This window comes from Grampus griseus (assembly GCF_964374135.1).
Source record: "Grampus griseus genome assembly, chromosome: 12".
Lineage (NCBI taxonomy): Eukaryota > Metazoa > Chordata > Mammalia > Artiodactyla > Delphinidae > Grampus > Grampus griseus.
In genome coordinates, this window is record NC_139006.1 from 30,229,584 (window position 1) to 30,255,598 (window position 26,015).

The 26,015-nt window shown below is 46.7% G+C and overlaps 1 protein-coding gene across 1 annotated transcript; it reads right to left on the bottom strand.

Annotated features, from left to right (window-relative positions):
- Positions 1–691: 691 nt before the first annotated feature.
- Positions 692–25,390, bottom strand: RAB12 (RAB12, member RAS oncogene family; the record flags this gene model as incomplete). The annotated part of the gene is made up of 6 exons (XM_082668367.1): positions 692–1,881; positions 2,815–2,919; positions 3,535–3,624; positions 5,374–5,512; positions 12,765–12,825; positions 24,910–25,390. 6 exons carry the CDS (start codon positions 25,388–25,390, stop codon positions 1,768–1,770), a joined length of 990 nt encoding a protein of 329 aa, XP_082524493.1. The 3' UTR covers positions 692–1,767.
- Between the last annotated feature and the right edge of the window lie 625 nt (positions 25,391–26,015).

The following is a 26,015-nucleotide window of genomic DNA, read 5'->3' on the forward strand; positions in this document are numbered from 1 at the left end:
GGCAGAAGGCAGAGACATTAACCAGAACGTTCTCTTGAGGATAACCAGAACGTTCTCTTGAGGATAAACAGAACATTCTCTTGAGGACACTATCTGTAAACAGACATATATTTAACCATTTAAAGTGTGCAGCCCTGTGGCATGAAGTACACTGTTGTGCAACTATCACCACCATCCACCTCCAAAAAGTTTTATCATCCTGCACTCAGACTCCGTATCCACTAAACAGTAACTCCTCATTCCTCTCTCCCCCCGGCCCCCGGCCCCCACCAGGGCTGTGTCTGTGGATTGGACTAGCCTAGGCCCCTCGTGTGACTGGCTCATTTCACTCAGCATGACGTCCTCAAGGCCCATCCACGCTGCAGCCTGTGTCAGAATCCATCCCCCGCTGATGGACACTTGGGTTGCTTCCACTTTTTGGCTACTGCGAACAAAGTTGTGAACATTAGTGTATAGCATCTGTTTGTGCCCCAGCTTTTGATGTTTTGGGATGCAGACCCAGGAGTGGAACTGCTGGGTGGTACTGTAGTTCTATGCTTAAAACTCTTGAGAAACTATCAAAATGTTTTCCATGGAGGAGGAGGCTGCATTTTTCTTATCGAAGACACTCAAAAGATTAAGATGTGGAGTTTTGGAAGAATATTGTCAAACACGTAATTTGTAACTGCACAAATAAGTGTGGCAACTCAACTGTCATCCATAAATACAAAATTTTATTTGCATTTCATTAGTGTAGAAAGACCACAATGCTTCTCATATCACAACACTCAAGACACGCCAAGTTATTCAAATACATAATGACTTATTTACCTTGACTAAACAAACAGTGCAGTTTAAGAAAAGATATACCAAAGACAGAGTTCACAAATTCATTACCAGACCAGGGGGGAAAAAAAAAAGAACACAGTCTAGGCTTAATAGGAATAAGCTTCACCATCAAGGGGAGAAGTTTTATCATTACAAAGGTATATAGAATGTTTAGGCAAATACATGTACGTTCTTTGATATAGTAAAATGTATCTCTTTAAAACTCCTTTAAACAAGATTTGTTTAGGACAGCAGTGTTCTTTTTAAATCTTCTATAGTTTCAAAAACATTTCTTTATTGAATCTTTGTAGTTCTTAAAAGCACAGGGTATGTCCATCAGGAAACCAGAGAGATTCGGGCCTTGCGGCCAATTCAAGTCCTACCTTCTAACTAGTCATATTCTATCAGTAATACGTAATGTGAATAAATAACCTTCAAGACGGCTACGAATGGGCTTGCTTTGTGGGAAACACTCCAACACTTCAAAGATGCTACGGCTGGGAGAAATGTAAATAAAGAAAAAGCATTCAAGATCGCTTTCCCCCCTCCCCCAAAAGTCTTTAGTTTTGCAAATTTTCTTTAAAACAGTAAGCAAAGCACCACGTTCTTTCTTCTTATCAGAATATCTCTGTCCTCATAATATAATTAACAAGGACAATTATTTATTTCAAGAAACATTATAGCTCTCATTTCTCCTGTTCTTCGTATTAGAAGTACTACGTTTCCCAGTGTACATACACTAGGCACCGGGATAATGCATGAAATATAACAATTTGGAGGGAAATATGTCATTTATAACCAAAACTTACCCAGGATTGCATATCTGCGTATTTACAAGTTAGTGTATAGCTCTGACTTGGATTACAAAGTGCGAAAGGAAATGGTCAAAATGATTGTAGTGCAGAATGGAAACTTTCCCCTCTCCAGGAATCGCTCCCACTTTGTCTCCAAAGTAGCGAATCAACAGCATCGGACGTGTGGTCTGGGTGGAGGCAGTTCTGGTGGGATCTCAGGCTCTGGTTGTAAGGAGAGGATGCTATTGGACAGCTCGTTCCTCAGCATGTCCAGAGGCATCTGAGGATAAAGAAAAAGACAAGTACCTTTTAACCCAACAATGTATATGTAAAGACTACAAATCGTACCATTATAGAAGACTGAAGTATTTTGTATAGAAAACTCTTGAATCATCAGAATTTAATTAGGCATGAAAACATTAAGCCAAAACCTAAGAACCAGGTTCAGGGAGCTTCAACCATCACACAAACGCCGCGCAGCCTATTTCACACCCTACGGCAGAAGAGAGTCGATGGACCTCATAAACATTTATTTTCACAGTCCAGTATAATGGAAACTTAATGTACCAAAAAAGGAAAAAACAGTTCTGTGTTCTCCGGGGTTATACCATTACTAAAGAAAGAAGCACCTTCTCCTGGTAATTGTACAGACAGCCACTGTATTAGAAGCTTCTGAATTACGTTTGAACAGAGTCGATTATGTGTAACGGTAATACAAATACACTTAAAGATCTCACTAAGAAATCTTTGGATGCAAGTCCAAAGATGCCTGAACAAAGTGCTGCTGTCCAGTGAAGCCATCTTCCTGCCACCTGGCGCCAAAAAAGACCCCGGGACGGCCTCAGGCCCCGCCGGACAGCAGGGCCCCAAGGCGGGGCAAGACCTCCACTGTCTGTATCTAACTTAGTCCTTTGTAGGAAAACTCCGAGAGAGGAGCAAAATTCAAATAACACGGCCTGCGGTCACACCCGCTCCCCAGACCACGTGTGAGGCTGAGCGAGGATGGGAACGTGGCACTAGGGACGTGGGGAGAGGCTGCCATGGCAGCGAGCTGGCTCCTTGGGCCGGGTCCTCGCCCCCTTGGTCTTCAGCCTGACGATGACCCCCGTGCTTCCCTTTCTACATAAAAGTTTCCCAACCAAAAAATAGCAAAGGAAACAATGAACAGGTTTCAGATGAAACGCTTTCACGATGTACGATTCTCTCTTTTTACCTTTTTCAGGATGTCATCCACAAGCTTCAGGAATATTTCGTCCACGTTGAAGTTATCCTTGGCACTTGCTTCACAGAACCGCATCCCAGTTATCTGCTGTGCAAACTAAGAAAACAAATTATTTTTCTCTGCAGGGATGCAATACAATCTAATGTACAAACACGGGGCCTGTGATGGGGGACGGACAGCTCCGGGGCTTCGGCTTTCAGGGAAGGGCTGGGACGAAAGGCCTGGAAAGTCCTGTTTACCCTCAAATGTAAAGTTCACAAGTGTAGCCAATTTCCTACATGATAAGAAAACAACAAAACAACATCTGTAAGGTGACGCCAAGTCAAACTACATGCCCAAGTTTCTAAACTGTAGTGTATCTGACATTTAAAACGTGAATATCACAGTTTCTCCACGGAAGGTCAGAGTGAGGGAAAAACCACGACGAAAGCGATTATATGGTTTAGAAGAATATTTCTCTGTATAAGATGTCAGGTGAGATACTAAATAATGCAGGATACACTAATGCGTGTTTCTCCCCTCCATTTCAAAATGAATTTAAAGGAGCAGGAAGTTAACAACAGCAAATGAATAAGAAGGATGCAACTGAGTGATTACTTTTTAAAAATTATGAAATAATTATAAAGTCATTTATTAAAAGGGAAAGCACACAGAGTGCTCACTGTACAGAGCGTGGGTGCTGACACCCCCTCTCTGCCCCCCTTTCCTCACCTTTTCACCTTGCTGTCTGCTGATTTCTCTGTCAGTTTCACAGTCCAACTTATTTCCAACTAAAAGAAGCTCTGCGTCTTCTGAAGCGTACTGTGGGATTGTAAAAGAAGCTGCATTTCAAAGACAGGCACATCACACACGACGGGAAACATCAACCAAGGCAACACGTCTCACCCTTCCGACCACCTGCTTCACGATCTCTGAGCATCTGCGCTGTCCCGGGCAGGGTTCCTGCCGGGCTCACGGCACTGTGGTCACAGGCCTGATGAAGCACAATGTTCTCAACCCTTGACCCATGATTCCTAAGAATCTATCCTAGGGAAATGACTCAAAATATAGGCAAAGTTTTACACTTAGTTGAAAAAAACCTAAAAATCCCACAAAGCAGGTGAAGAATGAAATAAAGTACACAAAAGAATGAAGCCATAAACAAAACAAAACAAAACAAAAGCTTCGGAAGAACATTAAGCTGACACAGGAAGGCCCCTGTGACAATAGTTAGTTAAACAAGCAGGTGTAAAACTAAATGGAGCAGGGACCCAATCTAGTTTTTCTGGATGACAGAACTAAAGATTTTTAAAATTTACGTTTGTGCTTTTCTTCGTTTTCTAAATTTTCTATAATGGCAAGGTACCATTAATTTTAGAATGAAGAAAAGTTAAGCTCCATTTCTAAGTTTTAAAAAAACAGCAGCCCCTAACATGGAGGCCACTGCCTTCGGTTTTAACTCCATCCCTCGGTTTCGTGCTGTCAGCTGGCAGCGAGGGCGCCCCTGTCTGAGGTCCTTAGGAGCACACTCCGCGGCTTCAGCAGGGGAGGACATCACATCCCGAGACTCGCCATCCCAGAGCCCAGACCCGCCCTGGGTCCCGACATCTCCATAACCCTGGCAACCCTGGTCCCTAACACACTTTAAAGAGGCACGCGTTGAAAATGTGCTTAGTAAGACCTGCAAAGGAACATTCTCCAACATCATCTAACAGATGGGTTTAATACAATTTGTAAACAAAATCCAATTTATAATATACTAAGTGTGCTTGTTACACAAAGGAACATTCTCCAACATCATCTAACAGATGGGTTTAATACAATTTGTAAACAAAATCCAATTTATAATATACTAAGTGTGCTTGTTATACAAAGGAACTAAACATCAAATTACTGAATAAGGGGGAAAAAAACTCTCAAAATGTGGCCACTGTTGACCACCACATCTCACCCTCAGTGGCTGTGTCATCTACATGTGTATTTTGGGTCCCCGTTTCTCGGAGGGGAACCCACAGATTACATTATTCATATAGACTTGGGTTGTCTCCATATAGTCAAGTGTGGTCCAAAGGATAAACTCTTCTTTAGTTCAAAGTGAGGAGGTGAAGGCCATCTCTCATTTGAGGGCAGAGGTCCCGTGGTGACCAAGGCCCTTGACGTCTCCCACGGGCACAGTGGAGACGGCTGTCCCTGGGAGGCTGTCACTCTGTGGACACGCACAAAGTGCGCGTCCAAGTGAACTTCCTGCAGAAACAAGGAGTCCTGAATCTGATTCCAGGGATGCAGCTGGACAGTGTGCAATGAGCGTGTCTGGGCTTTGAAATCACACAGCCCAGGTACCAGAATAAAAATCCTGGCTCTATTATTTATAAGGGGATCCTGGAGACATGTTAGTTCTTCTCTGCCTCATCTATGATGCAGGGCTATATACCTACTCTGAACGCTGTCATCTGGATTAAATGACATTCAGAATGGAAAAACATGCTCCATAAATGTTTCCCTTCTTCCTTTTGTAATGATTAACACCTACAAGCAAAGAGTTCACATCTGAGAGAGAAACGCAACACCTACCTTATCAATCATCTTCATCCATTTTGGCAAATCATCAAATGTCTCCTTCTTTGTGATATCATATACTAATATGATCCCCTTGGCACTTCTGTAATAAGCTGAGGTAATGCTGTTGAATCTCTCCTGACCTGCTGTGTCCCTAAGAAACAGCAGCAAAAATTAGTTCTGAACAACAACAGGGAGAGCCTCAGCCCAATTGTGAGCAACTCCTCACACATCTGTGCATATTCACTCTTAGTGGGGGGTAGCTTTTCTGAGCTAAGTACATCCAAACAAAATCATAAGGAAGCCCCAATTTCTTTCAAACCAAGATTCTGAAGAGAAGCAAATGCCGTGTAAAATGGTGGAAAGTATAACACACCATAAACTAGGTGGTTATCAACAATGACAAAATGCATGGATGATAACTGAAAAGATTTAAGCCTAGAACTCTTTTAACTGAACTCGACGGTGAATATCTGATTTTGCTGATGGAGTCCCCACTAATGAAAAACACTACAGAATTGGTCTTGTTATCTTCTTAATCCCTCCAGAGTAGTGGTCAAAGGCAAAGGGAGAAGAGGTACCAAATAGCTTTGCAAACAACCAAGCCCATCACTCTCTGACTGCTGCCCTGAAACCTAAAGCTTTATTTCCTCTCCAGGAAAAGTTGTCCGTTTCCACATGAAGATACACGCACACTAACAGTGCACAGAAGCTGGCTGAAACCCATTTTCTAAACCTAAGAAGCCAAGAAACTGCTTGAGAATCATCACAAATTTACAACCGAGGCTCGACAGAGCAGGCCTTCTGATCAGGAAAACAATCTTTAGTTACAATCTACCGTTGTAGACAATCTACAGACTGTCTTTAAAGACCACCTATAATTTCGTTTTTCCTGAAGAACCCTAACTCACGGCATACTCCCAGGGCCATGTGACATGGGTGGCTCGTGGCAGAGGAAGCGAAGGGGCGGTGGGGTACACAGAAAACGGGGTTCTCCCCTGCAAGGCATCCACAGCCTCTCACAGGACAGCATGTGAGCTTCTGAAATGGGGAGATGATGTGACACCTCTTCCCAACGCATTGGATGGGGTGAAACTTGTGGGGCCGTGTCCCTAAAACACATACGGCAAAGGTGCTGTAACTTACAGCCTTGATCAGACTAGACTTGCCTCCAAATTAGCTCCGCATAGGGATATGTCATTATGCCCAAACAAACAACGAAGCTCGCTGGCAAATTCATCTTCTGGTAAAACAAGGCTACTTGCTTTGCTCCAGAGGCTGTAAGACTGCCCTGTGCCCTTGGCTGGAAGGCCCAGGACCTGAGGCCGGTCTGTTTTGTCCACCAGGGTCCAGTGGCTGCTTGGCCCACTGCGGGCCCTCGATCCACAGGTGTTGAACAAAAGGTTACATGGGTAAAATACAGAAAGTGGATGTCACTTCAAGGCAAACAAACTTTATTTTATTTTTTTAAGATTTTTTTTTTGATGTGGACCATTTTTTTTTTTTTTTTCTGCGGTACGTGGGCCTCTCACTGTTGTGGCCTCTCCCGCTGCGGAGCACAGGCTCCGGACGCGCAGGCTCAGTGGCCACGGCTCACGGGCCCAGCCGCTCCATGGCATGTGGGATCTTCCCGGACCGGGGCACGAACCCGTGTCCCCTGCATCGGCAGGCAGACTCTCAACCACTGCACCACCAGGGAAGCCCCTGATGTGGACCATTTTTAAGTCTTTATTGAATTGGTTACAATATTGCTTCTGTTTTTTGTTTTGGTTTTCTGGCTGCGAGGCATGTGGGGTCTTAGCTCCTCCACCAGGGAGTGAACCCTCACCCCCTGCACTGGAAGGCGAGGTCTTAACCACTGGACCGCCAGGGAAGTCCCCTGAACTTTATTTTTTGACCCAGAACTGCCCCAAAATTGGAACACTGAAAATGATGGGGACTGAATTCTTCAGGATTCCTAAAACCAACTTAGAGACACAAAAATGCACCTTCAAATCAGGTGAGAAGGAATCGATTTAGATACCATTCATTTATATAAGGAATCATTGAACAATTTTATTTCCAGGATCCTAGACATTTAGGGGCATAATTAATACTTTCAAACCAAAAAAGAGTGAAATCTTTCAGACTGTGGTTTCTCTTCCTATCACAAGTGCTGGCTTGTTCAAGTTGGGATTTGATAAAACATTTCTCACTCATTTCTTTAAAAAGCAAAAATAGGGCTTCCCTGGTGGCGCAATGGTTGAGAGTCCGCCTGCTGATGCAGGGGACGTGTGTTCGTGCCCTGGTCCGGGAAGATCCCACATGCCGCGGAGCGGTTGGGCCCGTGAACCATGGCCGCTGGGCCTGCGGGTCTGGAGCCTGTTGCTCCGCAGCGGGAGAGGCCACAACAGTGAGAGGCCACAACAGTGAGAGGCCCGCGTATCGCAAAAAAAAAAAAAAAAAAAAAAAGCAAAAATAACACACATTTTTCTACTCTGAAATCTGTGGTTAGCACATGATAGCTGCACCACAAATTCAAACAGCAATCGGATACAAGGTCTTCACTGAGCATTTTGGGAATTACGGACTTTCATGAATCTTTATGTTAAGTAGTTTTAAGCTGACTTTTAGCTTAAATCAATTTCACATTCGTTTCTATACATATTCACTGAATCAGGATCAGAAACTGGGGGCTCAAGAACAGAGAAATTAGAAATAATACAAGTTTTTGAAAAATTATTTTGATTGTATTGTGGTAAGAACACTTAACATGAGATCTGCCCTCTGAAGGCAGACTTTTTTGAGTGTACAATACAGCACTGTAGCCTACAGGCACGACATGCGACAGCAGATCCCTAGAAGTTCTAATAAAAACCCAACAATCAAGGAATCAAGATAGTAACGGGCATTTTTTTTTTTTTCTTTTGCGGTACGCGGGCCTCTCACTGTTGTGGCCTCTCCCGTTGCGGAGCACAGGCTCTGGACGCGCAGGCTCAGCGGCCATGGCTCACGGGCCCAGCCGCTCCGTGGCATGTGGGATCCTCCCAGACCGGGGCACGAACCCGTGTCCCCTGCATCGGCAGGCGGACTCTCAACCACTGCGCCACCAGGGAAGCCCGTAACGGGCATTTTTGATACAGTTTCAAAAAACCCGCTACATGAGTAGCACACTTAGGGATCTTGGAAACATTGTGAAGTTAGCTGACTCTCTCCGCTTTAAGTCAGACACACAGAAAGAGGGCGGAGACCTCGAGAGGCAAACTCTGAGGCGACCTGTAACACAAATAAGTCCAAATAAGGCCAGCTCACAAGACCCCAGAGAGGAGACATTAAGGCTATTCCTTTGACTCCGTCTCTTTGTGCCTGGTTCTCACTGCTTGAGGCAGAAAAGCGCCTTCCCTTGAGAGGCTATTCCACATTTCCAAAATGTCTGGGTTGCAAAAGTTAAGTGTATGTTAAACACCTACGCTGAGCCAGTACCACAAAAATTCCACACTACTCTCCACTTTTCACACAGCTAGATGATAACACGATACCAATGCCCGAATCCTGGTTTATCTACCTATGAAGATGAAGAATCCTAGTATTTCCCATCTTCATCTCAATGAACCTGAATTTCCACTGTAATGACCGAGAGCTGATTCTTACAGATTTACAGCTTATTACTGTCAGCCAAATCATCATTTATTACCGGTGGCCTGTGATCTCATTATTATTTCTCTCTCTGCTTTTGGTGCAAATTGAAAACTTCCTGCTATCCTGTTTCCACAGTTGGGTAATGCAACCATGCTTTGAAAATTCAAAGACTGTCATTTTAAAAATTTAATATATCAGTTTAAATGACACAATTCTTAATTTGTAGGAACCAAAGTCAGTGTATGAAGCGTTCTACCTCTTCAAGCAGAGAATGAAAGGAAACAAACTTGATGTCAACGTAAGAACGCTGGTGAAGACCAAATTCCCTGCCAGTGAGCATGGACAGAACAAGAGGCCTTCATAGGAAGCATCTTAATTCTGTGTTTGCCTAAAGGTGGGAGGCTAAGTTCTCAGCTTCAAGTCCATCTCAACACAACAGACCTAAGTCTCTGTGAATAATTTCCAGACAGCATGTGGATACAAATTCATGAAACTACATTCTGGTCGACATCTTATTTTAGCTATACTTTCACCAAGTTCTATATACACACACTTGGAAACGCTTCAAGCAGAGATGGGAAAATGGTCCTTTTCCTAACCACAGATAATCAAGGGACTTAAAAAATGTGGCAATGACATAAAGTGTGACCTAAAAACACGACAATGACATCTGCAGCTTTTGCTACCTTAAACCTTTAGGAATCTGTAGTAAATAATACTTTCTTAGATTGGCTATATCCAGAAATCATCAAGAAAAAATGCATGTCTACTAATACAACCTCCTTGTGAAAACCGGCCAGGAGTGAAGCTTCCATGGTTGAGTCTACGTCAGAGCACAGGGTCTCTGAAGAGCTCTTTCCAACACATCGGCTCCCCCTACGCCCTCAACCGGGACAGAGTAAAGTGATGACAGCACACCCGGGACACAGCAGGTCACAACAGCCACAGCTTGAGGACGGCTCCCAGGGAGGAAAGAAGCCCCGCGTCCCTTTACCGGCTGGGCCGCGACTCCAGTGCTTCCTTCCTACCTACGGGATCACAGTGATGGAAAGAAGGTTTTTCCTTCCTTAAATAATATACTCCAGAAGATAAAAATCCTATTTCAGATAAGAATCCTATTTCAAGTATTAAGGGACTAGCAGGTAGCTGGCGTCAGTAGGTACATTATTCACTGGTGAAAACCCCTCTGGAAAAGACAAACTCTACTTCCTCACTGAATCCCTGGGACACTCCCTGTAGAAAACTGGCAATCAACCTCTCAAAAAATTCAATGACGGGCTTCCCTGGTGGCGCAGTGGTTGAGAGTCCGCCTGCCGATGCAGGGGACGCGGGTTCGTGTCCCGGTCCGGGAAGATCCCACATGTCGCGGAGCGGCTGGGCCCGTGAGCCATGGCCGCTGAGCCTGCGCATCTGGAGCCTGTGCTCTGCAACGGGAGAGGCCGCAACAGTGAGAGGCCCGCGTACCGCAAAAAAAAAAAAAAATTTCAATGAATCTGACGGCCCCTCCCTCAGTTATATTTTCCACCAACATTGTGCAGTTTTAAAAATTCCAGGAATGAAGTGCGAAGGGTGAGGAGCAGCAGAGGAGTGACGTGGAGGCAGCTTTCACATCCCAGAGAGCCGTGGTGTCGGGGCGTGCATGCATCTCCCATAGCTGCACGCTCACACTCTACCCCCCAGAGCGGGATTCACAAGGTTGGGCCCTCTTAGCTCAGATTCAAAGGAAGGCAGCTGGATTCCAGAAGGATCCAATGTCACTGGCACAGAAGGCCTGTAGTGAGCAGAGTTCCAGGGCACAGGACACCTGGACGTAAATACCTCTGTAAATCAGATTACTCCTGCCTGAGACGGAACCCAAGTATTAACGCATCACCTGGGATGTGCCTCTTTGGACAGGTGACAGTGTCATCACTGGGACACTGCTGTCACCCACTGTGCGTCACAAACGTTCTCACAACACCTGTGTCTCCTTTGTGAGGCAACCTTCACAGGTGCCAGGTACAGAGGTGGACACACCCCTAGAATCCTTTTTTTAAAAAAAATAAATTTATTTATTTTTATTTTTATTTATTTTTGGCTGTGTTGGGTCTTCGTTGCTGCGCGCAGGCTTTCTCTAGTTGCGGCGAGCAGGGGCTGCTCTTGGTTGCGGTGCACGGGCTTCTCTTGCTGCGGAGCACTGGCTCTAGGCACGTGGGCTTCAGTAGTTATGGCGCGTGGGCTCAGTAGTTGTGGCTCACTGGCTCTAGAGCACAGGCTCCGTAGTTGTGGTGCACGGGCTTAGCTGCTCCACGCCACGTGGGATCCTCCTGGACCAGGAATCGAACCCATGCCCCCTGCGTTGGCAGGCAGATTCTCAACCACTGCGCCACCAGGGAAGCCTCCGAGAATCCTTTTAAAGACCGTCTTTTTTTTTTTAATTTGGCCATGCCACGTGGCCTGTGGGGTCCTAGCTCCCTGACCAGGGATTGAACCTGTGCCCCCTGCAGTAGAAGCGCAGAGTCTTAACCACTGGACCGCCGGGGAAGTCCCTAAAGACTGTCTTTACCTTAAAGAGTGTACGGTTAGAAACAGTGGCTCACGTGAAAGATACTCTGCTGCTATTTCCAGAATTCAAAACCTGGGCAGCAATGCACACACACAGCCTGATGCCTTCTTCAGTCATGGGCTAACAGAGTAAGAAATACCCATTTTCTATTACCAAGTATTTAGGCAAGACCATAAACGTCTCATAGTCAAGCCCCAAACAAAAATACGAAAAACAAAAACACAAAACAGAAAAGCAACACTTCCCCACCCCAATCCTTCAAGTGGGTTAAACAGTCAGCAGTCACCAACGTAGACATTACCTGACGGCCGGCGAGCTCCTCCGCTGGTTCGGGGGCAGTGGCGTCCCAGACAGGGACACGGGTGAGGATGAGGCATGGCACTAACACGCAAGCGTTAGGTGACGATGGAGCTACCAACGTGGCAGCAATGAACGCGGATGAAAGCAACACACACACGGCGGACAAACACTCAGAGCTGAGGTCTACCTGCGGGAGGAGTTAGTGGCTGAGATGCTGCCGCGCGACCATGTTAACAGCAAGGGCGACTTGGGACACCCCCGGCAGGGCCGCTCCCACTGCCGCCGCCCCCGGGCCCTCCTCCAGAGGGGCTCCGGGGGTCCCCGCGGTGGCCGAGTGCTGAGCGGTCCGCACATGGCTGGTTTAGTCTCTCACACGCTCCTGACGTGCAGGGAGCCCAGTCTCTCCGGACTCCCCTCCATGGGGCACGGAGGGCCTCAGGGCACATGGCTCCGGCAACGGAGCTGGAAGGGCATGCGTGTCCCACGGTGGCCACCACGCGGTGCCACCAGGGACACAGCCTGTGGGGGACTTGCCAGGAGACAGCGCAACTCCGGGGAGGAACACACTGGCCTTTCTCTGAATGCTCGCAAAGCAATGTTAAAAACATGCAGACGAGCAGCGGAGCCATCGTTTTAGTGATGACGGTTTTGTCAAATGATGTGAAACTAGAGACTAAAGGCTCCAAACTAGTTGCCATAAAAGTCACATTCTTCTCCCCACAACTCCTATGTGCAAATGGGACCTGAGACAAGTGGACTCTTTCCTGAACTCTCCATTGACAAGTGAACTCTCCCCTGAAGGAAGGTCCGTTCATTCCACTTGAATGTGAGCAAAGGAGCGGAGACATAGGAGCGACAGACCAGCTTGAACGGTTAATTGTATTAGACAAGCATGTGGACTGGTAAACACACGTGGCAGGACCGGGTGTAGATGCCCACTTACCAGATTTGTAACCTAATTTTCTTTCCTCTTAGCTCTACGGTTTTGATTTTAAAGTCAACACCTGTAAATAAAACAGACGAAGATGAAGCAAAAACAATGCAATTCGTCAGAAAAATAATACTACTTGTACATTTTTATGCCATTATCAGAAAACCCAAAAAAACCGATCACACTAAATCCTAAAAGGAGAAAGCAGAAGTTTGCCAGTATGCGTAACGACCATCACTCTGTGCTTCCCGGCACAACTGAAGAGCCAAGGTATGTTCGGTTTTACCCTGAACTTGAGATGCAGCATTTGCTATTCATAATAGAGTTTATGACTACTAGAGATGTAGCATAAAAACCATTAATTACAACTAATCATGACATGAACAAATGAATGGTTTTATAAGCATGCTATCTTGGGGAAAATTCTTATGTGTTACACTGGAAACTCAGTCCTGATTTCAAACAGCCTTAGTCTGAATTTAGAAATTACTGTATTAAATTTTTTAGCATTCACAAAAGTGACATCATTATATTGTCAATAGTGTGGAAGAGGAATTATTTTTTAAAAATTTACTCATACAACTTAATTTCATTTTTTATTTACTTTAACGGTAACAAGTAAACCAGCATGAATCATCAACCATTTCCAATTCAGCCCTTAAAGCTTCAGATAATTTTTTAAACCAAATTTTCATCTGTGGATGTTACCTTATATACTTCTCACTTATAGAAAACTTCAAGATTTCAAAACAATATTTTTTACACAATTTTCACAGCTAAGAAAAAATAAACCAAAGGGATGCCAGCTAAATTTGGGAACTGGAAACATAATCTCTACAGGAACTATATCGTGACTGCTTCATGGATCCAGGGTCCCGATGCTGCCGGGTCTCTACCGGGGCAGGGCTGGGGGGTGGGGCACTGATGCAGCTCTTCAAAGTCAGATGATGTTCTTGAGGTGAAGCCCAAGGCATGCGGCTGACTTTTATAATTAGTAACACACTGCAGACACCAGTGCAAACAAAACACATGTTTACAACCCTGGGTGGGACCAGGGTCTGTACAACAAAGAAAAGTGGCAGGAATATAAAATGTCACAGCTGGAGAATAGGCTACTGCATCTTGGTTCTTAATCTCTTGCACCTGCCCTGATTTCAAAGGTCACAGCAAACGGTGGTTAAGCCAATTTCACTTGCAGTTCTGGAAAAGCTTTGCTTTCCCGAGTCAACTGACTCGCAGACAGCCTTGAAACAGGAAGCATGTCTGTACACGACCAACATCCTCAAATAGAGACCAAGCAGAATCCTTCATGACTCAACCACAAGGTAAGAGCAGAGCCTAACGTGATATTCTACAGGCCTGGAAACCAGCCTGGACCTATATGCTACGTTCTGATTTTAAAAAGGCACAGCTCACACAAAACCCTTTCTTCCTGATATTAGCATAAAATTAGGGCCTCACCGTGTTACTCTGTGATAGCAATTTACAAATCAAATTCATATTCTGCCATGACTACTATTCTGTTTTGCTTTTGTTTCTAGTTCCTTTTTTTTTTTTTAAATTTTACTTAAGGGAGCTGCAACTTGTTGAGACTTGTTGCAGTGCCAGCTACATTTTATTGAAAAGAACTGGCCGATGATACTTCGTGAGCTCTGCTTCACGTCAACTACAAGAATCCCTTGAAACAGCCAGCACAAACAATTTTTGTTTTGATTAGGCCGTTTTCTCTGCTAAGAACCGTTCTGAGCCTGAACATGTCAGACCTTTTTGTCAACCGACTTGAACAACTTTCCCACTTTAGCAGTCCTGCACTTGTCGTTATTTTGTAACCACAAAGTTTAATGAGTAAAAATAAAAGGAAAGGGCATTAATAGTCAAAATCAGGAATAAGTGGTAATGTTATCACTGTGTGATTATAAATACACTACTAATTTCAATAGGAGAACATAGCAAAGATGAGCGAACAGCGAACAGGATTAAGAATCTGTTTAGCCGAAACTACCTAGTTTTAGTGAGTAGGTTAATGACATCACTAACAACAACAGAAAAATACCCAGTGGCTAAATCTAAAATTCCACAGAAGAAAACAGATCATTAAAATAGTCCCTTCTCTTAAATGAAATTTCCTTTACCATATCCAACAGCCACTAAGTGGTGGTAATGGTTGGAAACTTACTCCATTTATAGCTTAGAAACAAATCCTTGAAGTATACAACTACACATTTTTTAAAAGCCTTTTTACATCAAGTCAAAAATATCTTGGCGCTATTTTTAACATTTACATGTCATAGAAATTATATATGATCCTTAACAAAAGGTAACAAGTCACCAATAGCCTCAAATAGGGGATTCGTTTTGAGAAAAGTCAGCACAGAGACTCCTGACTGAGCAGGGCCGCCCAGGACTAATGTTTATAAACAAATAAGGGACAAAAAAAAAGTGGCAACTTCTGTTGAAAACGAAGTTTCCTATAGTGTCAATTTTTTTTTTTTTTTGGCTGCACCGTGTGGCATGTCTGTTCCGACCAGGGATCGAGCCCCTGCCCCCTGTGTTGGAAGTGAGGAGTCTTAACCACTGGACCGCCAGGAAAGTCCCCTCCTATAGCGTCTTAAGCAACGGGAAGCAGCCAGCCTACCACTCCACCAGGTGGTGGAGACAGTCCTGCCCCTAAAGAGTTGAGTCATCCAGACCAAAATCAACAGCCCAGGCACTTGGCAAAGTGCCTTCCTCTGCTCTTCTCTCTTGGAGACCCTCCCTTTCTGCCCAGGAACCTTTTCGGTCCTAGGTGCTTCCCATCTGAGCCTCCCGACAGCCCCATGCCTTACCCGCGTTCCTCATCCATGTTACCAGTTCTGCCCCCTCCAGCCCTGACCCGTGGCTCCGTGGGTCTCCCCCATGTGACAGGAACAGGGGCCTTCTGAGCACACTCACCTTTGGCTCCCTGGAGCCTAGAACACTGCCTGGCCCACCACAGCGACCCAGTAAACCTGGTGAATGGAAACCTGCCCCTCTTCTCCATCAAACGCTGGGTGAGTAAGGAGAAATGCTGACTCTTCTTGGAAATAAAAGGAAATTGAGGACTGATGATGAAACACACACACACACACACACACACACACACACACACACACACACACACTTAAACCGTAGGAAGGAAGGGCGGATGTTCTGTCCTGAGTGTGCCTGGTGGACAGAGTGGTGGAATTCAGGGTGCCTAGCTCACACACATCACCCTGGAAATGGAGCATTTCATTTCTCCTACAATTCCTGTTACTGATGGTAAAACCTGAGAGGATGGTCAGTCTTAATACGTCCAGATCCTCTCCCTACACGCGCCCCTCCCAGCGGATTATTACGGTATCAGTTTACTCGGTCACGTAGACAGGAAATGGTCCACTAAGTGAATGTCCTGCCACGTGACAGGGGCCTACCCTTCTTTAAGCTTAACCAATGTATGAAGTCTTCCTAAAAATATTTTGATCAGAAAGGACACAGGTAATCCCTCTGTCAATGGGTGTAGCTATGTATTCTATTCAAGTCGGCTTGATCTTAATTTCCTTTAATAACAATGAGAGTGGGCATCTGTCAGACCCCCTGTGCCTGACATGCAGCACGTGGGCTCCTTCAGAGCCCAGTGAGCCAGGCACTACTATACTCAGCGAGGCCAAGGTCATTTGCTTGAAAGTCATGATCACTTCTGCCAGTTGAGGGGCAGAGCCTAGATTCAAAATTGTAACACTGCCCACAACCAAAGGTTGTTAACATAAAAGTCAGATGCGTGGAAACAAGGAAAAGTGCAAAATCTGCAAATGGCCCAGAGTCACTGTTAAAGGGCTGTTAAGGGGCTGTTAAAGAACGTTTACCCTTGCGCTGTCATCTTTGTATTTATCTTTCATAAATCTCAGCAAGAGCATAAAGAATTGTTGCACTTGGTGCTGATTAGATTTCTAAGTTCCCTTGAAGGCAAAACATTTACAAAAAAAAAACTGCCGTGTTACGTTTTGCTGGGGCATAAAAAGTTACAAAAATGAAAATAGCAAAAATAAACAGAAGCTTCTTTCTTCACATTCCCTTCCAGCAAGAAGCAAAATAAAAGCAAAAATAACACGGCGGCCCATGCCTGCGATGACAGCTGAGCGTCCCTCCTCCACTCGCACACCCGCCCCCAACAACGAGGACCTGCAGTTGGCACCAGACTACGATTCTAGTTTACTTAACATGGATGATTTCACAGACTCTGAAATAGGTCTCAATTCAAGCAGTGGTTACGACGTTACTGCCAATTTATAATAACTATCTTAGGTGCACACACTGGCTTTTCTTCCAAGGACATCTATCCTTGACGGTGTCGCCCAATCCTGGACTACTGGTGGAGAGGATTCCCAGCATTTCCACTGAGTTGACAGTGAGAAAATAAACTAGGAAATGTGTCAAGGTCACACAGATAGAGGCAAATTTAACATTAGGAAACCCTCTCTTGAACATGAGGCCAGCCTTCTGCCTGACCACCGCCTTTCAGGGAGAGCGCCCGATAAAGGGCAGGCAATGCAGACCACCTTCCTGTAGAACTGACTCCAGGAGGCCCCCGAACCTCTGAAACCTTACCGTTTAATATTATGGGGGGCTTCTCCTACCTAAGCCGAGTTATGAGGATTCAACGAAACGGAAACTAAGTTACTGTAACTGTAAAATACTTCGATCATCTCAGAAGCAGGTACTATTAAAATAGTTTAAATAACTGCATGTCATTAAAAAATGCTCTCAGGTCTGAGGATATTAAATGCCCACCCCGAGTCTAACAAGACCTGCCCCTCTCAGTCCAGACTGGATGGCCTGCACCTCAAGCAAAGACCACCCACCATCCCTGACCCGGACACACGCAGGAGATGGCCGTGCACTTGGCTGGAACAGACATGGACACACATGAACTTCATCCGGCAAGGAGAGGGGAGTCTGAGGTCACGCACTCCAGAGGGGGTGCGTGTTCGTTGTCATGAAAGTTTCATGGGCAAGGATGTGCTCCCCTTGCAGACAAAGAACAATGTCTCCCGGGTTTACTGCGTATAGTAACTCATTGCAGGGATCTTCTTGATGCTTTTATAGGTAGATACTGTCATTGTCCCCATTCTACAGATGAAACACTGAAGCTCGGGCAGCTGGTACCTTGCCCAAGGTCAACAGGTGGGTAAGTGTGAGAGCGCAGATTTGAACCCAGGCAGTCTGGCGCCTCCCAGATCTCTGCACAGCCTCACCTGAAGGCAAGAATGGAGGCAACTACTGTGAGGGAGCTGTAAACATGTTTTTAACATCAAAAAAGGAATTCTGCGTTGCTAGGGAAATATATAAAAAAGCAAGAGTGAGGGACTGGCCGGCTCAGACTGCTTCCAAACGAGCAGGCCTGGCTCTACCCTCTGGCTACACACAGACCCCGGCTGAAAAGCAGGGAGTCATTTCAACCTCCTGGTCACCAGAGGAAGAGAATGTCGATGGGGGAGGAAGATCTGGAAAAGAAAAACCCCCAGATGATCAAATGGCAGATCAGTAACATTTTCTTCACTTGCTAAATACTAAGTTTACCACTGATCAGACGGGCCCATAAAATATGCCGGGAAATTCAAGGGCCTTTCTACTTTACCCAGGTCCTGTGCTTACACTTTGACACTTCATGCTCACCTGTATGTATTTCAGTACGCAGCCTTAAAGGATAACAATTATATTTTGGAGTGTTGCAGAGTTTTTGCATCTGTAGTATAATTTAGGAGGATAAGGGAACATCTATAGTTGCCTTTTCTGGTCCAGGTACATAAGCTATTTCGTTCCTGTAGCACCAGAGAGGAACAGAGTGTGAGTTCTATTTTTTCTTTTCATGAAGGAGGAAACTGAAGTTAAGGTGCTGCCTAAAGACAGTGACAGCTTGTGAGTAGAGCTGGGACTTAAATCCAGGACTGTCTGCCCACCCCCCCCCCAAGCCCACACTCTTCCTCCCTCTCACCCCCACCCCCTGCCGGGAGCTTCGAGAATGACGGGAGTGGCCAAGGAGACAGTCCAGTGTCTTAAATGAAAAACCAAAAGTGAAAGTTTGGTTGCGGGTGCGTGATTGTGTAGCAGGCCTAGCTTCTGCGTTACATCACGCTGGAACAACGAGAAGACTTGCGATCCCGGGCAACCCCCATCACCAGCTTGCCGGAGGTGGGTCTGCAAGTTGTGCTTTGGTTTTGTAAACTAAGGCCTTAGGTCAGCACTAGACACCAAACAGAGGAGGCTGTCAGATTTGGGGGGAAAAGGTTTCCTGCGGCATACAATGTTCTGTTAAGCCTGTGTTGTATTTTCTGGTTTTAAAGTTCAAGGGTTTAAAAAAAAAAAAAATCCCATCCAATTAAGGGCACTATTTTAGGCTTATAGTTCTGGCTTTCCAAATCCTTTCTGAATATCAAAGCTGTGCAACTAAAGGACAAAAGGAGAAGAATCCCCTTCCTCCTCTGTTAAAGTGTAGCTTTTTACATCCTTCCTAACATTTTTTTTTTCACGGCCCTCTTCAGGACTCACTTCCCCTTCTGAAAAGGACAAGCCAGGTGAGCAGGTGTGCTTCCTGCACCATGAAATGGCCTGCGGAATGGAGTCTTACAGAAGTACGAGCAGCCTCTCATGAAAGACTTGCTGACTAGTGCACAAAACTATGCCTTCCTTACAAATTCAAGCAAATGCTTCACAAGAACGACGTTTCTGGCATACAAGGCTGGAGAATAATTTGGCCCTATCAGCTCTCGAAGGAACCCAGGCTGCCTCCTAAAGCTAGTCCACAGACCCTCGGCCGATGGTTCCGCAGAGCCCACAGCTGCAGGACAGGCAGTCTTGAAGAATCTGGATCCCTATCATCGAGCATAAGCAGAACTTTCTTCTGCAGTGTGAGTGCACGACACTGAAAGAAAGGCTGAAGGCACATAAGCCAGGTCTTTAAATAGATTTTTATTCAACCTCAACAACCGGGATCGCCAACTTTCCACACTTATTTTGAAAGACAGCTACTTTATTTCCACAAATGCGCTCTGCACAGCCTATCAGCGTGCCCTGGGTGCATTAAATAAGCCAAATCACACACTGCACAGCATATGCTGGCATAGAAACTGACCGTTCCTCTTCCACTCCCTTCTCCCTGAGTCATCTTGTTACATCATCCCGGCAGGGGAGGGGCTGACACTGAGAGCTTCAGAGTCTGGGCTTCGGAGTGGGAATTCGGACGACTCTCCCTAACTCCCTCGTTGAGTGAAACACTCGGGCAGCTCAGCTATGGCTGAAAAGACTGCACACAATCACAGAAAAGCAACACAAAACACACAGCTTATCATTTTAATCCAGTATGAAATGATCATTCTGGGTTTCTGAACAAAAATCTGTGACCTAAATTTCCAGAATAAAGTACAAGCAGTCGATTTCCCTTGACAGCAGCTCCACTGCTTGTAGGCAAAGCAGACCAGAACCTGATGGCCTGCATCTCATCCATCTTGTCCCGTAACATTCAAGGCCAATTCACAGACAGCCTGTCCTGCACAGGATTTACATCCACCTGTTCCTTGGACCTCGCGATTCTGCTTCCGGCTCTACTGCTGGCCCTGATGAACCAGTCACCTGCACCACGACGTTTCCTCGCCCTGGGAACAAGCTTCCCCAGTGCACATGGGACCCGAAGAGGTGCGCACTGAGAACAGAGACCACGGCACGTGACTGAGTGGGAACAGCGCTTCCAGCAAGTGCTATCAACGCTCTAAGACCACTTACTCTCAGGGGCCAGGCTGTGAAGTTTAATGCATGGATGCAAAATGAGAAAAATGAAGACAGAGTAGTGAGGTTCTCAAACTGAATTCAAAAGAACTTTTAAATTCTGATATTCTGTCTTTCCTAATTTTTTTGGTCTACCTCATGTTAAGTCTTTTTTTTTTTTAAAGTCGGTGGTAGTGGATTGTTAAAAAAAAGTCCTTACGTGGCAAAGTAAAAGAAATGGTAATCCTATGTTGGCCTCCGGCACTTTGAAAGAAACTTTACTGCCCAGGAAATGAGAATTCTGGTCCAAACTGTCTTACTCCTCCTTCTCCTCTATTTAAATATATTTTAATAAATACGTAAAAGGCTTAAGATATTTGAATAATTGAATATTTAGGTAAGAAATGCAATTTTCAGAGCAGTATTTTAATATCCAGAGGAAAGTGACAAATGATAGCGGCATAGTTAAAGAAAGTCAATGTCAATGATACCATAGATCGATGACATCACTACCTTCACAGGGCTCTCAGGGGGACCAAATTAGGCAGGTAGGAAAGGGTTTCATGGTGTCTGATTCTGAGCCATCCAAAATTTCAGAATAAAGTGAACTTAAATCTCAAAGTAAGCTAAGGAACAGACAGACAAAAGGAACTCACTTGCAGCCCTGGCCCTGACCACTTGCTGACTGCTGGGCCATTGTGGATGAATTGTCTACCCTCTGGAACTCTGCTTCCTCATCTGTAAAATGGGGAAACCTTCAGGATTGTCGTGAGGTTTAGAAAGAGTATACTCTTGCTGGTACACAGTACATGCTCAAGAAATGTAGCTACCACTAATAGGCCGTAAACTTTTACATGCAACGACAATAAATTACTTATCCAAAGTCACAAACTCGTTTATGGCAAAGCTTATATCAAGAGCCCAGGTTTTCTAGAATGTTCTTCTAGAAATTTAATGCTGCTGGGTGGGTGGAGGCAGGGTGCTGCCTGATAAAAATATTTCGATCCAAACAAACTTAACAGTTAGCTTCCAATCGTTAAAAAACAAAGGTTGACAGATACATAATTTTATGAGTTTTTTTTTTTTAGAGACTTGTGAACTTCTAGTCAACTAGTTTTTTTTTCCATTTTTCAAACTTCAAAAACCTGTTCCTGCAGCTTTTAAAGCCCCTGTCAAACCACGCCAGCCACATCAGACCAAGTGACTCGATTCCATGAACACAAAACATACTCCACCTAGACAATTTCCATTAACTAGGCCAATTATTTATTTATTTATCTATCTATTTATTTATGGCTGAGTTGGGTCTTCGTTGCCGTGCACACACAGGCTTTCTCTAGTTGTGGTGAGCGGGGGCTACTCTTTGTTGTGGTGCGCGGGCTTCTCATTGCGGTGGCTTCTCTTGTTGCAGAGCATGGGCTCTAGGGTGCTGTGGGCTTCAGTAGTTGTGGCATGTGGGCTCAGTAGTTGTGGCTCGCAGGCTCAGCAGTTGTGGCACATCGGCTTAGCTGCTCTGCGGCATGTGGGATCTTCCCAGACCAGGGCTCGAACCCATGTCCCCTGCCATGTCCCCTGAATTGGCAGGCGGATTCTTAACCACTGTGCCACCAGGGAAGTCCCAATACGTCAATTATTAAAAACAGTCTTTTCAGTTTCATACCCTGGTGAGTTCTGTGTGTCTTGTAAACCAAATCAACTTTTGATTTCATTAATAATACAACAACAAAAAAATCATTTTGTTCATTTGTAACTTTACAAAATAGGTTTATTACCTCAAATTCCTCAGGATATCTGCTACGATCTTTTACAGAAAGTCCAGTGGGTCTGACTCACTGGAGATGCGTGCTTCCAGCCTGAGGTTGGCTGAGCCATTACTGGAGCGACCCTCCTGGGTCAGCACCTGTGCCGGGCTGCGGGGCACATGGTCTTTTCCAGACTCTGCCAGCCGTACAGGGTGAGGGCAAGGGGCCCCGCGGAGCAGAATCTGCAGAGCTGACTGTGCTCCGTGGACACGAAACTCAACAACTGGCCTCAGAAGGACCCTACAAGCCACCTGCGGGAGGCATTCAGGTGAGGCAACCCCAACTGTACAGCACACCCAGCGCCACATTTAAATGTGCTTTTCTAAAGGAACGCGGGGAATGAACTTCATCTCTACAGCATTCCAGTGCAGAGGAAGCCTCCCCCCTTCAGCTCTCATCCCACCCCGACTGGGGGGGCTTCCTCCACGCTCCCCAGCCTGTACACATCTCTACATTCCCCTCATCACCCTGGGGCATCCTGAGCCCCACGGCTCTGAGCCACATCTGGACAGAGACTTTGTCCTCTTCACTCAAGCCCCCGCGGATAGCACAGCACCAGCACACAGTAGGTGCTCAGTAAGTGATCTGATAAGTGGAAGGAAAAAGCAGCTCACAGGCAGAGATTGAAGGTTAACTTTCTTAAAGTGTTCTCACACTCTGGGTCAGACCAGAAGTTAGCATCTTTCTCTGAACTTCCCACAACTAATAAACACTTATCACGCCGAGCACTACAGGCTACTTATGGAGGAAACAAACATGAGCAAGACAAAGTCCAAGTTCACAGGGAGCCCCACAACAGCAGTGGTGTGGGGAGGCGTGTGCGTTTACGCTTGTTTGTTAAGGGGACAGAGAAACCGACTGCCTGGTCCCCTCGCCTCCCGGTTTCTTCCCGATTCCCAAATACCCGATGCAACCCTGCCAGGGCTGTACCCAGAGGCCTTTATGGCTCCTGCTGCTACAGGAGAAGGTGCACACTCCATGGCCTGGCAGCCAAGGTCCTGAGGCATTCATTCCCGATGTCCCCTAATGATGCCTTCCCAGACTGTGCAGGTGTTGCTCCACTGCGGCCCCGGCTTAAAAAACCCCTCCTCACCTCTCCTCTGCCCAGTTCTAAGCACACCTGTGCTCATCCCCCATCTCGCCCTCCAGCCACCCAAGCCCTGTTATCCACCCATTATTCCTGTGCTAGTTTCTCTTCACCTAGTACAGCTATGTTACTCTTCATTTTCACATATTTTTAAGCGTGGAGCCGTAAAAGATGGATAATTCTGAATTGCTTTTAGTTCTATTTCACTTATGCCAGGTACTAAAATAACAGTATAAACCCTCGTTGGATGGTTTAATAACTCCCTGTACTTTATATGATCCAAGATTGGATGTCTGAACCAGGTCAAAGTTACGCTACTGAACTTTAATGTCATGACTCCAAGGCCAAGATATTAAAAACACACAGTGTACAGAGAGCACAAATATGTCCAAAATGATCTATTATTAAAAAAAAGCATGAGGGGAAACACATTCTCACAAACAAAACAAAAAGACAATACAAAAACTGGGAGGTTAGTCTTCCAATAAGACATTTTAAATGTAGTAGTGTTTTGTTACATGACAGCTTAAAGCCAGTTCATCCCCAAATTGTATCACCTTGGAACTACCACTGGTTACAATACTAAATATTTGTACAAGTGTGTGGAATGATACTTTTAATTCTGAGTTTCATATTTACATACCATTTATTCACTGTTTCTTGGACCTCCCCTAGGGGAATCCCTCCCTATTACTGAAGGTGACTGATCTTCCTTTCGAAGAACCATCTCATCTGCGGGGTTCCCCTACCTTTGACAGCTTTTAAGGGGTTTTCCATAGAAGCAGCTGTTACCGACTGCGACCTGACAGACCTCAACGCCAAGGCCTGTACATGTGACTTCATCAGAAAACTTCCCTGCAGTTTCAATTTTACATCCTGAGGACACGATACTTCCTGACCCGGTTGGTTCTGTAATTACTTCGCCATACTTCACGCACCTGGCGGTGCCGGAGGCCTCCTCCCCACTTTCGGAGCCCCTGGGGGGTTATTTGAGGTCACGGACAAACACAGCTGAAGTCCTTCTGCCCCGCATTTACAGTTAAAAGAAACTTAGTGTAGCGTTAGTTTGAATATTCCTCGGAGATCCTCCACAGGGAATTTAAAACGTCATTATTTCAGCGCAACATAAAAGTGAGTTCAAAATTAGAAAATAAGCCGGGTTGACAGTGGAAATACCCCTACTCCTAGGACGGCAAAGTTAGGGCATCAAAATTCACCAGACATGACGCACTCTGGCCATCTAGCCAGGGCACAGCTCGAGTCCACCACGCTGCCCACCTGCCCCCCACCTGTCACCACCTTTTTCCTGGTAACGAGTGGGCGGGGGGTTTCCGGGGAGAGAAGCTCCGGGCTGGACGGGCCCCGCGCATCACCCGGCCTCGTGACGGCGCAGGGCGGGGGCGCAGGACGACTCTGCGTGGGGACGGGGGTCTCCACCCGGCGCGGGGCAGGGGAGGCAGGGGCTCCGCGGGGCCGACCCCGCATGCACGGCCTGGCCGGCCAGCCTTACCCACGGTGGACTTGCAGGCCTCGCAGAAGGTGTCGTCGGTAAAGCGCTCCATCAGGCTGGTCTTGCCCACGCCGCGGGAGCCGATGATGATGACCTGCAGCTTGAAGTCGGCCGGCCTGGGGGGCTGCTTCCTCCGCCGGGACTGGCCGCCCGACAGTGCCGGGGAGCCCGCGCCCAGGCCGCCGCCGCCCGCGGGCCGCCTCTGCAGCGCGGCGCCCGGATCCATGCACGCATGCGGCCCCCGCGCGGCCCGCCGCCCGCCGCGCGCCCCGGGCCCCGGCGCTCCCTCGTCCTCCGCCGCGCGCCGCGGGTCGGCCCCGGGCTGGGCGAGCGCGCGCTCAAGAGGCCCCGGCGGTCCACGGGCTCCGCGCTGCTGCTGTGCCACCGGCCGGCCCCCCGCGCCCGTGTCCGCTCCGCCGCCGCCGCCACCGCCGGGTGAAGAGGAAGGGAAGCAGCTACTCCGCAGCAGCGGCAGCAGCATCCCGGGCGAGGCGGAGCGACGGCGCAGGCGCGGCTGGCGGGGAGGGGGGGCGGGGCGCGGGGCTGCCGGGAGCGCGTCCCCTGCCGGCGGGAGGACCGCCCGCCTGCGCGCCTCCCCCGTATTCTCGCCCCCTCTGCTCTGCCTGCCTCCACTGCCCTCTCTTCCCTGCCCTTTATTTCTGCGGCTTTCACCTTCCCTTCTCCTCCATCCCCATCCCCCCTTTCCTTTTTCCCTCCTCCTGTCCCTGCCGTCATTGAACGCAGCCCCCAAACACCAGGCCAGTGTGTTAGCCGTCTCCCCCCTAACCTGTTGAACTCTGAGATATTCCCCAAATCACTGCCACAAACTCGCACTGTCACCGGGCGCTGAGAGTCCCTGGCCGGCCCCCGCCTCGACCCCCGCCCCCTGGGAGTCCCGTGCAGACCCACCCTCGCTCAGGCCCAGACCCCACCTACCCCGCTTGGGAAGGAGACTGATCACCTCTGTCTTACATTTTCCGTAGGAAACTCGCGAAATCAGTTATTTTTAGCCCTGATTGCTGCCTAATTCAAAGTGCAGAAGTTTTCATTCCGTTTGACTTTTAAAATAAATAAATAGGCTGCTCCTTTGGGGAAGCGAGTGAGTT